The sequence below is a fragment of the Budorcas taxicolor genome, chromosome 4 (assembly GCF_023091745.1).
Source record: "Budorcas taxicolor isolate Tak-1 chromosome 4, Takin1.1, whole genome shotgun sequence".
Lineage (NCBI taxonomy): Eukaryota > Metazoa > Chordata > Mammalia > Artiodactyla > Bovidae > Budorcas > Budorcas taxicolor.
This window is the reverse complement of record NC_068913.1, coordinates 11,575,186-11,591,479: the sequence shown is the minus strand read 5'-3', so window position 1 is coordinate 11,591,479 and position 16,294 is coordinate 11,575,186. Positions and strand designations below refer to the sequence as shown.

At 38.5% G+C, this 16,294-nt stretch overlaps 1 protein-coding gene across 1 annotated transcript in view; it reads right to left on the bottom strand.

The window, feature by feature from the left end:
• ANKIB1 (ankyrin repeat and IBR domain containing 1) overlaps nt 1–16,294 on the bottom strand; it is a 153,062-nt gene that overhangs the window by 55,212 nt on the left and 81,556 nt on the right. Inside the window, exon 4 of the mRNA XM_052638783.1 lies at nt 7,187–7,369. Within this exon, the coding sequence (XP_052494743.1) occupies nt 7,187–7,369 (183 nt within the window). The remainder of the gene's footprint in view (nt 1–7,186; nt 7,370–16,294) is intronic.

Sequence of the window (16,294 nt, the reverse complement as noted above, 5' to 3'; positions counted from 1 at the left end):
ATGGCAATCACCACCATGAACTTGATTTGTAGCTATTCTAATAATAAGGCATAACTTTATAAATATCACTAAGCAATTTGCCTTTATTTTTATTCAATATTGCATTTTTATTACTAATATTGATATACATATCTACTTCAGTCCTTTAAACAGATGTAACCAGCTTACTGCAGTAAGCAAAGAACTAAAGATAACAAGTTAAAAAGCAGTAGAAATTCTGAACTACTCATCAGAATTACAACCACTGAGGATGTCCTTTGGTGACATTTATCAAATATTCCAGAGAGTTCTGGAAACCACAGAACAGATGCAGTTAGTAAACCTCATCTTTTACAGTTGATTTACAGACATTTTAAAACTAGATATTAACTTTATTTCTTGTTTTGCTTTTTTAAAATTATCATGGACACCATTTTATCACTTCTTACTCAACCCAATATGACAGGAACTCTATTCATCAAGGCTATTTCTCTCACTTGATACAAGTTTTCTAATCCTAAAATGTCTTCTGGTAGGGATGCATATAGAAGCAATGAGTGTATTTATCACAGGAAAGACTGACAGACTTAACTGCAAAAACACTGCCAAGATTTAAACATAAAAACTGTGTTGCTTTTAATATATAAGGAATTTGTGACAATCAGTAAATTTAAAATATCGAACGTCACAAAAACACAAACATCCTTAAGTATATAAGCTCTTTACCTAAGAAAATGGTCAACGTTTGAAACAAAAAAACAAAAAACCACCTTCCATACTGCTAAGGTCGCAGTGAGATAGTCCTCTGATATACTGTGGGTAAAAATAGAAATTGGTGTATCATTTGAAAACTAAGCATCACATCCCAGGAGTCTTTAAAATATTCATCTTTTGACTTAATAATCTTACTTACAGGAATTCATCCTAAGGTCTAATTGCAATGTGAACAGAACTGGTCATCTGCAATGTTACTTATAAAAGTGACAAAATACAACTAACTCAAATGTACTTTAAGGGAGTTAAAGGATATTTACACGTTAAGAGTAGTCCCCAGTCACTCAAAATATTTCCTATAAGTTTATAAATATCAAGAAATGTTAAGGAAAATAAAAAACTATAGGATACAAAATGTCCAATATCATCGCACTGATGAAAAATGGAAGGCAATGTTACAAGTATTATTTATAAGTGGTAGAAAAATGAATATTTAAAATTTTTACTGTGCTTTTTATAAAGAGCATGTTTGGTTGAAAAAAATTTAATTAAAAAAAATTAAAGAAAAGTCACTGGGGATGTTAAAGAGCTTTAAACACTGGCAGAGCATGCACTCAATGGGTCTGCAGTGTTATTCTTTTTATAAAGGATCGTAAAGCCTTAATACTGAATACACCACACAGCACACTGTATTAATAGTCTACTACACTGATACAGGCATTCAGCTGTAGTGCCGTGAATCTCTACATATTGCAGGTATCCTAGGACCCTAACTAGAAAAAGAAAAAAAAAATTAACCTAAACTTCTAATATAATTTATTATTATATCCCTCTCTAGGGATTAACTAAAAAGAAATTAAAAAGGGAAATTTAATCCAAACTATCCTTTGAAAAGTACCCCCACATCATCATGTACAGCTTGCTTTTAAGCTAATTTATAAAACACAGCTGTTCATGCAAAAACTCACAAATCCCTTCATGATTAAATCTGTAGTATTCATTCTAGCCTAGAAGTTATTCACTATGTATAACACTGCTTCTAAGTTCAGATTTGGGACTCCAGGTATTTTTTCTGCCCCAGTAATGAAAAACAGTATTTCTTAATATTCCCAGTGGTGGCAGTTGTACATTTTCTGGTATTAATTCCTAAATGTTCTTCTTTAGAGTACCGTTCATTCTATCTAATTTATGTTGAACAAAATAAAATTTGATTTAGATATATCAAGAAAGGAATAATGTAAAGCAACCTGTATAGATTCCTTTTTAAAAAAATACACAGCTTAAAACTTAAATAGGTAACAATGGAAGAAAAATAGTTCTTGAAGGAAAAAGACATACTGCCTTCATGAGCATGTAACATGATCACTCTGAATCTCTACAACTGAACTAGGTTATGTGAAGCATTTTAATACATTGTTCAGTCCCAGGTCAGTAGGAGTCCAATATGCTACTGGGGAAGAGTGGGAAAATGCTCCAGGAAGAATGAAGAGGCTGGGCCAAAGCGGAAACCATGCTCAGTTGTGGGTGTGATCTGGTAGGGAAAGTAAAGTCTGATTCATTAAAGAATAATAACACATTGGAACCTGGAATGTTAGGGTCCACGAATCAAGGTGAATTGGCTGTTGTCAAACAGATGGCAAGAGTGACCATCCACATTTCAGGAATCACTGAACTAATTAAAATGGATGGGAATGGGTAAATTTAATTCAGATGACCATTATATCTACTACTGTGGGCAAGAATCCTTTAGAAGAAATGGAGTAGCCCTCATAGTCAACAAGAGTCTGAAATGCAGTACTTCGGTGTAATCTCAAAAATGACAGAATGATCTTGGTTCATGTCCAAGGCAAACCTTTCGGCATCACAGTAATTCAAGTCTATGCTGTAAACACTAACACTGAAGAAGCTGAAGTTGAATGGTTCTATGAAGACCTACAAGACATTCTAGAACTAACACCAAAAAAAGATGCTCTTTTCATCACAGGAGACTGGAATACAAAAGTAGGAAGTCAAGAGATATCTGGAGTAATAGGAAAGTTTGGCTTTGGAGTACAAAATGAAGCAGGGCAAAGACTAACAGAGTTTTGCCAAGAGAATGTACCAGTCATAGCAAACACCCTCTTCCAACAACATAAGAGACAACTCTACATATGGACGTCACCAGATGGTCAATACCAAAATCTGACTGATTATATTTTTTGTAACTGAAGATGGAGAAGCTCTACATAGTCAGCAAAAACAAGACCTGGAGCTGACTGTGGTTCAGATCATCAGCTCCTTATTGCAAAATTCAGACCTAAATTGAAGACAGTAGGGAAACCACTAGACCATTCTGGTATGACCTAAATCAAATCCCTTATGATTATACACTGGAGATGATGAATCAATTCAAGGGATTAGATCTGGTAGACACAGTGCCTCAAGCACTATGGACGGATGCTCATAACACTGTACAGGAGGTGGTGACTAAAACCATCTCCAAGAAAAAAGAAATGCAAGAAGGCAAAGTGGTTGTCTAAGGAGGCCTTACAAATAGCTGAAAAAGAAGAGAAGTGAAAAGTCAAAGGGAAGAGGGAAAGATATACCCATCTAAAGGTAGAGTTCCAGAGAACAGCAAGGAGAGATAAGAAATCCTTCTTAAGTGAACAATGCAAAGAAATAGAGGAAAATAATAGAATGGGAAAGACTAGAGATCTTTTCAAGAAAACTGGAGATACCAAGGGAACATTTCATGCAAAGATGAGCACAATGAAGGACAGAAACAGCAAGGACCTAACAGAGGCAGAAAAGATTAAGAAGAGATGGCAAGAATATACAGAAGAACTATACAAAAAAGGTCTTAATGACCCAGATAACCCTAGAGCCAGACATCTTGAAGTACGAAGTCAAGTGGGCCTTAGGAAGCATCACTACGAACAAAGTTAGTGGAGGTGATGGAATTTCTGCTGAGCTATTTCACATCCTAAAAGATGATGCTTTTAAAGTGCTATACTCAATATGTCAGCAAATTTGGAAAACTCAACAGTGGCCACAGAACTGGAAAAGGTCAGTTTTTGTTCCAATCCCAAAGAAAGGCAATGCCAAAGAATGCTCAAACTACCATACAACTGTACTCATTTCACATGCTATCAAGGTAATGCTCAAAATCCTTCATGCTCGGCTTAAACAGTACATGAACTGAGAACTTCCAGATGTACAAGCTGGATTTAGAAAAGGCAGAGGAGTCAGAGATCAAATTGTCAACATCCACTGGATCATAGAGAAAGCAAGGGAATTCCAAAAAAAATCCTATCTACCTCTGCTTCATTGACTTTGCTAAAGCCTTTGACTATGTGGATCACAACAAAGTGGAAAATTCTTAAAGAGAAGGGAATACCAGAACACCTTACTTATCTCCTGAGAAACCCACATAAAGGACAAGAAGCAACTGTTAGAACTGGACATGGAACAGCAGACTGGTTCAAAATTGGGAAAGGAGTACATCAAGGCTGTATACTGTCACCTTGCTTACTTATAAGCAGAGTAAATCATGTGAAACGCCGGGCTGGATGAATCCCTAGCTGGAAACAAGATTGTTGGGAGAAAAGTCAATAACCTCATATATGCAGATGACACTAATGGCACAAAAGTAAGTAAGTAAGTAAGTAAGTAAAGTCACTCAGTCATGTCCGACTCTTTATGACCCCGTGGACTGCAGCCCACCAGGCTCCTCAGTCCATGGGATTCTCCAGGCAAGAATACTGGAGTGGGTTGCCATTTCCTTCTCCAAGGGATCTTTCCAACCCAGGGATCGAACCCGGGTCTCCCGCATTGGAGGCAGACGCTTTAACCTGAGCCACCAGGGAAGCCAATGGCACAAAAGTGAAGAGGAACTAAAGAGCCGCTTAATGAAGGTGAAAAGGAAGAGTGAAAAAGCTAGCTTAAAATTCAACATTCAAAAAAAATGAAGATCATAGCATCCAGTTCAATCACTTCAGGCAGACAGATGGGGAAAAAGTGGAAACAGTGACAGATTTTATTTTCTTGGGCTCCAAAATCAGTGCAGACAGTGTCTGCTGTCATAAAATTAAAAGTTGCTTGCTCCTTGGAAGAAAAGCTATGACAAACCTAGACAGCATATTAAAAAGCAAAGACATCACTTTGATGACAACAGTCCATACAGTCAAAGCTATGGTTTTTCCAGTAGTCATGTACGGAAGTGAGAGCTGGACCATAGAGAAGGCTGAGCATCAAAGAACTGATGCTTTCAAACTGTGGTGCTGGAGAAGATTCTTGAGAGTCCCTTGGACAGCAGGGAGCTCAGACCAGACAATCCTAAACGAAATCAGCCTTGAATAGTCACTGGAAGGACGGATGCAGAAGCTCCAACACTTTGGCCACCTGATGTGAAAAACCAACTCATTGGAAAAAATCCTGATGCTGGGAAAGATTGAGGGCAGGAGAAGAGGGTAACAGAGGATGAGATGATTGGATGGCATCACAAACTCAATGACATGAGTTGAAGCAAACTCTGGGAGATAGTGAAGGACAGGGAACTGGCATGCTGCAGTCCATGGGGTTGCAAAGAGTTGGACACAACTTACTGACTCAAAAACAACAACATGTAGGCAGTATCCCTCTCTTCTGCAGGAAGGATTAAAATGAAGGTGCCTTTCTCTTTTCTGTTGCTTCTATTTTCAGATTAATACAAACCATCAATAACCTTCAAAGCAGTCTAATACTGATACAAAGAAAGAAAAAGAAAACTAATTTAAAAACAAACAGGGAATAAAAGTGCCTCTTTTGCATCAGTGCATATTACTGCTACCAAAATACCACTGAAGAAAAGTGAAACAGTCCAACATATAAACTGTACCACTTTGAAGTCATGTATAAAGTGATAGTATCTTCAAAAACTGTTTCAGAAGAGACTATGACAAAGGAGTTATTAAAGATATATTTATTTTCCCCCACAATTAAAACAGCTTTCCCCTGATTATATAGGTGAAATAAGTTCATTGTTGGAAAAAAATGAAAAAACAGGTACTTATTGACCCAAGTATATTGGTAACTGTTAAAATTTTAAAAGATGTGAAAGACACTCAGGAGAAGAAGAGGATATTTCCAATTTCTCTCAATACCAACCTCACATTAGCTGACCCCTGAGTTGAGCTGAGCCTTAGTGTAGTCTAAGTACCATAGCATGCCAGGAAAAATCATTTGAGATAAGGTTGAAAAGGCAAATAGTGGCAAGACCATATAAGTTCTTATATCTGAGCAAACAGTTTGGATTTTATTCTAAGTGCAATGAAAATCACTAAATGATCTAATTAAGCTTAATAATGTCACTCTGGCTACTGTGCACAAAATGGATTCTAAGGGGACTAAAACAGAAGGCAGCAGACCAGTCAGGAAACTACTATAGCAGTCCAGATGAAAAGTGAAGGTGGAAAGGATGACTGAGGGAGGTAGGAGGAGAGAAGGAGAGAAGTAAATGGATTTAGGTTATATTTTTGGAGGCAAATTGACAGAACTCCCAGATTGTTTGGATGTGATGAACTGAAAATGCTGCCACATTTATGCTTGAGTGGTTGGAGGTAATGTTTACCGATACAAGGAAGACTTAAAGGAAACCCAGGGAGCAAAGTCCCTGCAGCCCAGGGAAGAAGTGTCTCACTAAGAAGGGAGTGGTTAATTGTGTCAAGTGGTGCTGAGGAATTCAGGTAAGATGAGGAGAGAAAAGCATCAAGTAAGAGGAGGAGAGAGAAGGATTTGGCAAGATGGTGACTCTCAATGTCCATGTCAGTGCGGTTCCATCAGAGTAGAAGGGGAGAAAGTTACACTGCAAAGGGCTGGAGAGTGAAGGGAAGGTGAGGAAGTCAGAATGTACAGACAACTCTTAAATTTTGTTTTTCTCATATGAAGATCAGCGATGTGGGGCTACAACTGAAGGGGGCCAGGGACAGGAAGAGTGGTTAATGGAGAAGCTGTTTTGTATTTTAAGATGGGCGTTATCCAAGCATGTTTGTTGAGAAGAGCAATCCAGACAGGCAGAGACTGAGGAAATGGAGGACTGGATCTTGGAGTCCGCACCTCTCTATACAATTAAACATACGTATGGGGCTTCCCTCATAGCTTAGTTGGTAAAGAATCCGCCTGCAATGCAGGAGACTCTGGTTCTATTCCTGGTCAGGAAGATCCCCTGGAGAAGGGATAGGCCACCCACTCCAATATTCGTGCCTGGAGAATTCCATGGACTGTAAGTCTACGGGGTCACAAAGAGTCAAACACGACTGAGTGACCGTCACACACACACACAAACATACATACGTCAAAGGATAGGTTTTCTGTATCTTTTTCATACTTATGGCTTTTTAAGATGTATTTTCATACTATGGCTATACAGATGACAGAATGTATAGCATACTGCAAAGAAGACCACACAAACTGGGTTTTAAAGAATAAAAAACATTAGTACAATATTTGCATATTCTTTCATTAAAAAAAAACTTACCTCTCGTTTATCTAAAGCAGCATACTCAGCTTCTATTTCTTCAGCTTCAGGATCTCGTGAGAATACCATTTGAGACTCTAGATTGAGGGCCAGATCTTTGTGGTGCTGCTTTTCTGCACAATCACAAGGAGTATCTTTATTCTCATTCTCAGCAAACAGGTCTCCTCCATGTTTTACTAAAAGCTGAAAAAAGATTTTTTCAAAAAACTTGTGCCTATAGATTTAAATGACAAGTTATTCCATGCTACATATTAAAACTTTTTTATATAATAAAAGCAGCATGACCACAAATCAATAATATGTAATAATATGAAGTATGAAGTGACAGTTAGATACCAGTGGCTTCTGATTTTAAGAAGTTAAGATACCAGTGGCTTCTGATTTTAAGATAAGCAATTACTGTTAATCGGTGTTAAGATGACTTCCTTTGATTAAAAACAACAAACCTGTTTCTTAAATTTTATAAAGAAATTCTTAAACATTCTGTCCAATCCAAAGTTTTACTTAAAAATGAATAATTTTATAGCTATTCAATGCTTTAAATTTTATACATTTTTACAAATCTTTCTTAAACAAGAAGTGCCATTAACACCTGATGTCCTGGCAAGGCAAACAAAAATTTTCATTTGCGTCATTCATTATCCAGTTAAACACTGAAATGAAATTAGGTTGAGCAAATCACTGAAGCAAAACTGTTTTCAATATTACTCAAAATAAGCAATGGGAATAGCTACTCACAGCCAAGGTGAGAAAATACTCCATCCAATCTCTTGATATTTAAAGGAAGGACATCACTCAAAGAAACCCCACTTGGAAAAATGCATAAAAGAGTAACAATGTGTTTACTACTGAGGTTTCTGCTGATTTTCTAGAAGCTTAATACACTGTTACTAAGGGCTGTAGCTTCAGGGTTCCCCATTACATCTGCAGAGACACTGGGAAGGGCATGAATACCATGAGGGCCATAATCCAGGACACCCCTGAAGGACAGCCAAACAATTAGTCACAGAGCCAATTCTTTTACAGAATTCACTCACCACCACATAATACAGTAACAGACACCACCTATTGTTTTCTGAGTGCCAAGCACTATGCTGAGACCTCTAACACATTTCCTTATTTAATGTTAACAACCCCAAGTAGCAGGGATACTATGATGTTTCAGAAGAGTTAAATAACTTGACCAAAATTACCCAACTAATAAGCAGCAGAACTGGGATTCAGACACAAGTTTGACCAAGTTCTTAATGACACTGTACTGACGCAAAGAATAGGTTGACCACAAACATTAAAGAAGTCACATGTATCCTGGGCCTACTGCAAAGTTCTGGCCAAATCTCATTTATGATCTAAACGTGAATACTTTCTAGCGATTTGCACTGTTTAAGGGAGTTAATCAAAATGGTAGCTTCTTTTCATTTTCTTCCATATTTTATCTCCTCTCCTTCCAACAAACGCAGATCTTCCTGTAAAATTCCTTTATTGCCTCTGCAGTTCTCATGGTTCCTCTACAGTCATCCCAAGGGGCCCTGACAAAATCAGGGACCTACACCAATGCCAGGCCTGGAAGCCACTCACAAGCCCAGTGGACATGACTCTGGCTTCCTGCTCTAGGCCAAAGGTATTCCTCAGAGCTAAGATGGTTTACAACAGTTTTTAAGTTGTGAAAACAAGCAAACAAATCAAGAAGAATATGAAACACAGACTTGTGGTCACAAAGGTTAAAATAGTTATACTTACATCTGTCCCTTTAAAGGAAAAAAGTATGCGAAGCAGAAGTCTCAGCAGTCACTTATCACCTGGAACCCTTCAGTCTAAGTGTGGTCTGGGGACCAGTGGTATCACTGGGGGTTTGTTAGAAACGCTGAATCTCAGTGTTACCACCCAAGCCCCTCCTACTCCAGACCTCTATATCAGAATCTGATTTTAATCTCAAGGAGATTCTTATGCACATGGAAGTCTGACAAGCAATGACCCTACATTCTGGCCTAAGTGGTATGGAGACTGGTATATTTATATTACCTATTCTATTTAATACTGGGAAGTAATAAGCCCACAGACTTACCATACCAACTGCAGGATCTATTACTGTTATCAGCCTTTCAGCTTCACAGGCTATCCAACATAAAACAATTTGCTTCTGACTGCTACAGAACTTGCCTGGAGAATCCCATGGATGGAGGAGCCTGGTGGGCTGCAGTCCATGGGGTCGCTAAGAGTCGGACACGACTGAATGACTTCACTTTCACTTTTCACTTTCATGCATTGGATAAGAACATGGCAACCCACTCCAGTGTTCTTGCCTGGAGAATCCCAGGGATGTGGGAGCCTGGTGGGCTGCCGTCTCTGGGGTTGCAGAGTCGGACATGATTGAAGTGACTTAGCAGCAGCAGCAGCTACAGAACTAAGAGCTGACTTTGTTCTCTGGTTCTTTATTCAGAGCAGTAGGAAATGATTTCTAAAAAGCACACTGGGATAGTTTTCAAAGCCATGATTTGATTTACATCCAAAATAGATACTACCATGAAAGACATTCCAAGTATTAGCAAACAAGATAAATCATATTTAACTTAATTACTCCAGTCTTTAGCAAAAGCAAAGACAACAAAATTTAAGAGGCTGTGCCATTCCGAAATATTGGTGAGAGGAACCTTCCAGTCTGCATTCCATGGGGTTTAAAAAAAAAAAAAAAAAAAAAAAGAGTGTATGGAGAGGGAATGTGCGAAAAGTCATTGTTGAGAGTCACTTTTGACAATTTTCAGAACTTGAGATTCCTTACCTTGACTGGTGATCTGTCTTCAAAAGCAGTCCCCAAATGAGTCTGATGGGAGTATGGTGAGGGGTCCCCCAAACCTGTATCTCATTGCTGGAGAGAAACCCGTGATGGGTGATGGAAGGGAAGGTTCATGTTTGCAGCATGAGTCCATTTGTCTTGGCAAGGAAATCAATGTATATGCTAATTTTGTCAGAGAAGCTAGCTAGCTAACAGCAGTACTGCCTGACACTGGAGGAGGAATTCTTAAAAAAGCGTTTCAGCATACTGACCTTTGGGGCCTAAAGTCGAAACACCAGTAAACACAAGATGTCAAGACATGTTAAACTTCTGCATGAGTTAGCTGCTCAGTCGTATCCGACTCTTTGCAACCCCATGGTCTGTAGCCCACCAGGCTCCTCTGGTCCTGGAATTTTCCAGGCAAGAATACTGGAGTGGGTTTCCATTCCCTTCTCCAGGGGATCTTCTCAACACAAGAGATCAAACCTGGGTCTCCTACATCGCAGGTGGACTCCTTAACGTCTCAGCCACCATTTCCTGCATAAAGTCAGATGTTTTGCTTTTGCATAATAGGGAGTTACACCTGGTTCTGAAGAGGCAGTTTTTAAATGCTTCTTCCAAAGCATCCAAGTATCATTTTCTTCACTCTCAAGCAAGGAGAACTGAATATTTTATTCAAATATATATATATTTTAGCCTATCTCACATACTTGGTGGTATATACAATTTTCTACTTTAAAAGAAACATCCAATTATCACCGTCTCAGCACATCTCAGTGCATCTCATCTCAGTTTATCGATGTTGTCTTCCTTTCTATTCATAATCCCACAAGAAGAGGGGAAGGACAGCCCCGAGTTGATAACAAATCCCTTTCCACCGCTTTGATCCTTCATCTAAATGGCTGGTGACTCGGCATAAGTCGTTTAACTTCTGTAAGCCTCAGTTTACACAGGTCCATTTGTAAAATGAGGCTTACATTATCTTGAGAAAAAGTGTAAAAAGAAAGATGATTCTTAAGAGTCCGTTCTAGTAAAATTCCCATTTCCTCATCTGTGTCCTCTGTGACCCTGGGCACTCCATTTCTCCCACCCCCTTCAGTCTCTGACTCTACTGGCCCCTGGCAGAGGAGTCCCCTATCTTAACTGTTAGTCCTCTAAGGACTTCCTTAAAACTTTCTCAGCCACATTTCTGAAATTAGTGACTGACACTCATTGTCTCTACATTTCCTCAGCAAATTACTCAATTTCTCCCAGCAATCTAACTTCTACTCTGCCCACTTCACTCCAATATTATTCCTGAAAGTCATTAATACCTCTCAAAACCAGCCGCCTTTCTTAGTCTTGTAATTCCTTGCCCTTTCTGAAGCATGTCAAATGACTGACTGCCTCCTCTCCTTGAAATTCTTCTCTTGGCATCCTTGATGCTGAATTATCTTGGTTCTCTTCTCTGCGTTTTTGGTTTTTTTTGTTGTTGTTGTAGGCCACTTCTTGTTCTCATTCCCTTTAAACACAGACATTCTCCAAGTTGATGCTGGGACTTTAATTCTGTAATTTTATCTATAATCTAAAGTCCTGTCCTTGGATTTGTCATCTATACCTTATCTTGCTTTTAGTTATCAACTCTATGGAGATAACATTTGATTCTAAATCTAAATTCATTACCCCCAGTTGGTTCTAACTTTTAACAGCCTGAATACCATTTCATGCGGATAATCTAAGACCTCAATTTTCTTCTAAATGACAATTCAAGATATTTGCCTTTCCTTCCAACCAATTCTAACCAATTCCTTCATCTCATCTCACTGTTAATTTTTTTCTTTATACTATTGAAGAACACTTCACATACAACACCTGAACTCACTTTTTAGATGTCTGTCAATTGCTAGCAGGCTTCAAAGTGAACTAGGTCCAAAATCATGCTCAGTTGACTTAAAACTAAAGTTAATTTGTTCTACTCTAATTATAGATATGATAGCAGATTGTTATACAGAATGCAGAAAAATAAAAGTGAGAAAATTACGTTATCCAAAGATAGCTCACCATTGTTAATATTAACATTTTAAAGTCTTCATCATCTTTAACCTTTCTCTTACTTTCTTGTATAAACTGACCAAGTCACCAAAATGCATTTGTCTCATTCTTTCCATTTCTAATACCACTGCACATATCCAGGCTCTTTATCAGTTCACAACAGAATCAGTGCAATAATATTCTAACTCCTATCACTCCTTCTAGTATATTGGTTTTCAACTGTGGCTGTACACTGGAATCATCCGGAGAAGTTTTATTACAGGGGGCCCACGCTCAGCAATCCAATTTTATTGGTTTGAGATATGGTCTACAGAATGGGATTTTGTGTGCAGACATGGTTAAAACCACTGTTCCAACACAAAGGTTTCCAAATTGTTTAAGAATCACTTGGGTAGTCTGATAGTTCTATTAGGGTGATCTGGAATGGAGACTAAGTATACGCACATTTTACAGATTATTCCATTGTAGGTCCCACAGATTACTGCCTTCGGCTAAGGCTTCTCAAACTTTATGTGAATATGGATGACTTTAGCGTTCCTGTTAAACTACAGATTCAGACTCAGGTGATCTGAGATAAGGCCTGAGATGCTGTATTCCCAACAATACCCAAACTGATGCCAAAGCCAGTCTGAGGAATAGTGTCTGGGTAGCAAGGATTTAAGAACCACTCCTTTATCAGTACCCCCTTTCAAATAAAATCTATTCTACATTACAACCATTAGGTTAATCTTACTATATTTGCTTTCAAAATAGCACCAATCAAAAAAATTAAATGGCTCAATTTTCTATAAATAAATTTCAAATTAGCACTTAGGATTTTCTACTTACTATGACTTCTATCTTCATTTTAAATCATCTGTCTTATCAAACTTTTGCAAAATACTTCAATTTGCATATGTTTGAGATGTAGAACAGTCCTTCTCAAACTGCAACATGCAAACGAATAACCAGTGAAATTTGCTTAAAGCATTCCTTGAGTCTACCCCAGAGATTCCTATTTGGTATCTGGAGGTCTGGCACGCACAAGAATTTGTATTTACAACAAGAGTTACTGATGCTACAGGCCTGAGGACCACATTTTGAGTAGCCTCCTCCAAATACTTAAACTGAAGTCTTATCCACTCAAATACTATAATCCAAAATATTTTCTGGGCTTAGGAAAATTAAAAATTAAAATGATCTTTCCTTCCCTTCAGTGCCTGTAACAATATTTTGGATACAATAATGAAATCATAACTATCTTGATTAAAAATTAGAAAATCGAGGCCCAGTCAGGCACAGTTACTTCTAGTTGCTAAGTTGGGACCACAATTTCCTTGTTCTTTTTTATAGTTTTAAAACCCCAGGTGCTAAAAACACAATTATAATTAAATAAAACTTTTCAGTATAACTTGTGAATGATTTTTATGGCTTTTCAATGAAGTGTGAAATGCTCTGACAGCTGCTGAGTGTCATATAGGCCGTGGCTATAAAGGGGAAGTGGGACTTACCAGCTTTGGTTTTCTAGTGACCTTTATTTGATCTGACAATAAGCAGCAACACTTAAAGCTTTGAATAAGCAAGTAGGACAGGGGTGCATAGGAAATATCTTAAGATAATACTCATTTTAAAAAATGCTTTTCACAAAGAGTTGAAGCACTATTAAACACGACAGTCACCTCTGTCACGTCAACCATTTCTTGAATCACTGTGACAGGTGAAGCACCAATATAAATGAGGCCTAATGACTGGGCTTGCTCTAGGGAAGTCGGCCAAGGGGAGAAAAATCACAAATTAGGCCTTGCTAACAGACCTACGCTGGCCAATAAGCAATAGTTAGAACCTTGTATGAAACAACTGACTGGTTCAGGATTGAGAAAGGAGTATGACAAGGCTGTTTATTGTCACCTTGTTTATTTAACTTACACGCGGAGCACGTTATGAGAAAAGTCAGGCTGGATGAGTTATAAGCTGGAATCAAAATTGCCGGGAGAAATATCAACAACCTCAGATATAAGAATGATACCACTCTAATGGCAGGAAGCGAAGAGGAACTAAGGAACCTCTTGATGAGGGTGAAGGAGGAGAGTGAAAAACCAGTTTAAAACTCAGTATTAAAAAAACTAACTTTATAATAGCCAGGAAATGGAAGCAACCTAGGTGTCCTTCAGCAGATGAATGGATAAGAAAGCTGTGGTACATATACACAATGGAGTATTACTCAGCCATTAAAAAGAATACATTTGAATCAGTTCTAATGAGGTGGCTGAAACTGGAGCCGATTATACAGAGTGAAGTAAGCCAGAAAGAAAAACACCAACACAGTATACTAACACATATATATGGAATTTAGAAAGATGGTAACGATAACCCTGTATGCGAGACAGCAAAAGAGACAGATGTATACAACAGTCTTTAGGACTCTGTGGGAGAGGGAGAGGGTGGGATGATTTGGGGGAATGGCATTGAAACATGTATAATATTATATAAGAAACAAATCACCAGTCCAGGTTCGATACAGGATGCTTGAGGCTGGTGTACCAGGATGACCCAGAGGGATGGTATGGAGAGGGAGGTGGGAGGGGGGATTCAGGATGGGGAACATGTGTGTGCCTGTGGCAGATTCATGTTGATGTGTGGCAGAACCAATACAATACTGTAAAGTAATTAGCCTCCAAATAAAATAAATAAATATAAATTTTAAAAAAAAACAACTAAGATCATGGCATCCGGCCCCATCACTTCGTGGCAAATAGAACGGGAAAAGGTGGAAGCAGTGATAGATTTCCTCTTCTTGGGCTCTAAATCACTGCAGCCATGAAATTAGAAAACAACTGCTTCTTGGCAGGAAAGCTATGACAAACCTAGACAGTGTGTGAAAAAGCAAAGACCTCACTTTGCCGACAAAGGTCCACAGAGTCAAGACTATGCTCTGTCCAATAGCCACATACAGTTGTGAGAGCTGGACCATCAAGGCAGAGTGCCAAAGAATTGAGGCTTTCAAACTGTGGTGCTGGAGAAGATCAATCCTGAATATTCCTTGCTGTCCAAGGAACTCTCAAGAGTCTTCTCCAGCGGTGTGCGGACTGATGCTGAAGCTCCAATACTTTGGCCACCTGATGCGAAGAGCGAAGTCACTGGAAAAGACCCTGATGCTAGGAAAGACTGAAGGCAGAAGAAGAGGGTGACAGAGGATGAGATGGACATTGCAAGTACTGAGCCTGCGTGCCGTAGAGCCCACACACCGCGACTTCTGAGCCTGCGTGCCGCAACTACTGAACGTGCATCTACAGCCTGTGCCCCGCCCCCCAAGAAGCCCATGAACCATAATGAAGAGTAACCCCGGCTCGCCTCAACTATAGAAAGAACTCACATGGCAATGAAGCCCGAGCAAAGCCAAAAATAAATTAAATTAAAAGAAAAATTTTAAATATACACTATCTGGGCTTTCACAGACAAATGTTTGCTTACCCTTGGAATGATGCTTTGAAATATGAAAAAATTACAATTAAAGGGACTTTAATTTGCATTAATAAACGTTCAACATATAAGCATTTCTAATTTTCAAACAACTGCAGTCTACTCTTCTTTGTGTTACTTTTATCTCTTAAATAATCTGAATGATTAATTTGTCGAACTTCAAATTTTCCTACTTAAGGAAAAAGTAGTATTTGATATAAGCATCTGTTGTTAGAAGGTGCCCTGTAGAGATAAACAGAAGAGGCTGGCCAAAATAGGCAAGGAGGAACTGTATTCTGCAAATTAGTGGCATGAGTTTGACACACAAAAAACAAAACAAAACAAAAACATTGTCAAGATAAATCCAAGTATCAAGAGTAGATATGGTGGTAATGGTAGCATCATTAACAGGAACAAGGCAGCCCAGAAGAGGAGCTGTGAATAGAGAAGCTTGAGTACAGTTTTGGAAACACTAAATTTTACAGACTGTTGGAATGTTCGTATGAGGAAATCAACTAGGCAGTAATATAGCATGAGAAACTTCAGGGTGAGTTCTCCATTTATATGTATTTACGTGTATGTTTATGTGTGTGTGTATATATATATATCAGTATATCTATATCTTTTTTTAATATAAATTTATTTATATTAGAGGTTAATTTTATTGGAGGTTAATTACTTTACAATATTGTATTGGTTTTGCCATACATCAACATGAATCAGCCATCAGTTCAGTTCAGTTCAGTCGCTCAGTCGCGTTTGACTCTTTGCGACCCCATGAATCGCCGCATGCCAGGCCTCCTTGTCCATCACCATCTCCCAGAGTTCACTCAGACTCACGTCCATCAAGTCAGTGATGCCATCCA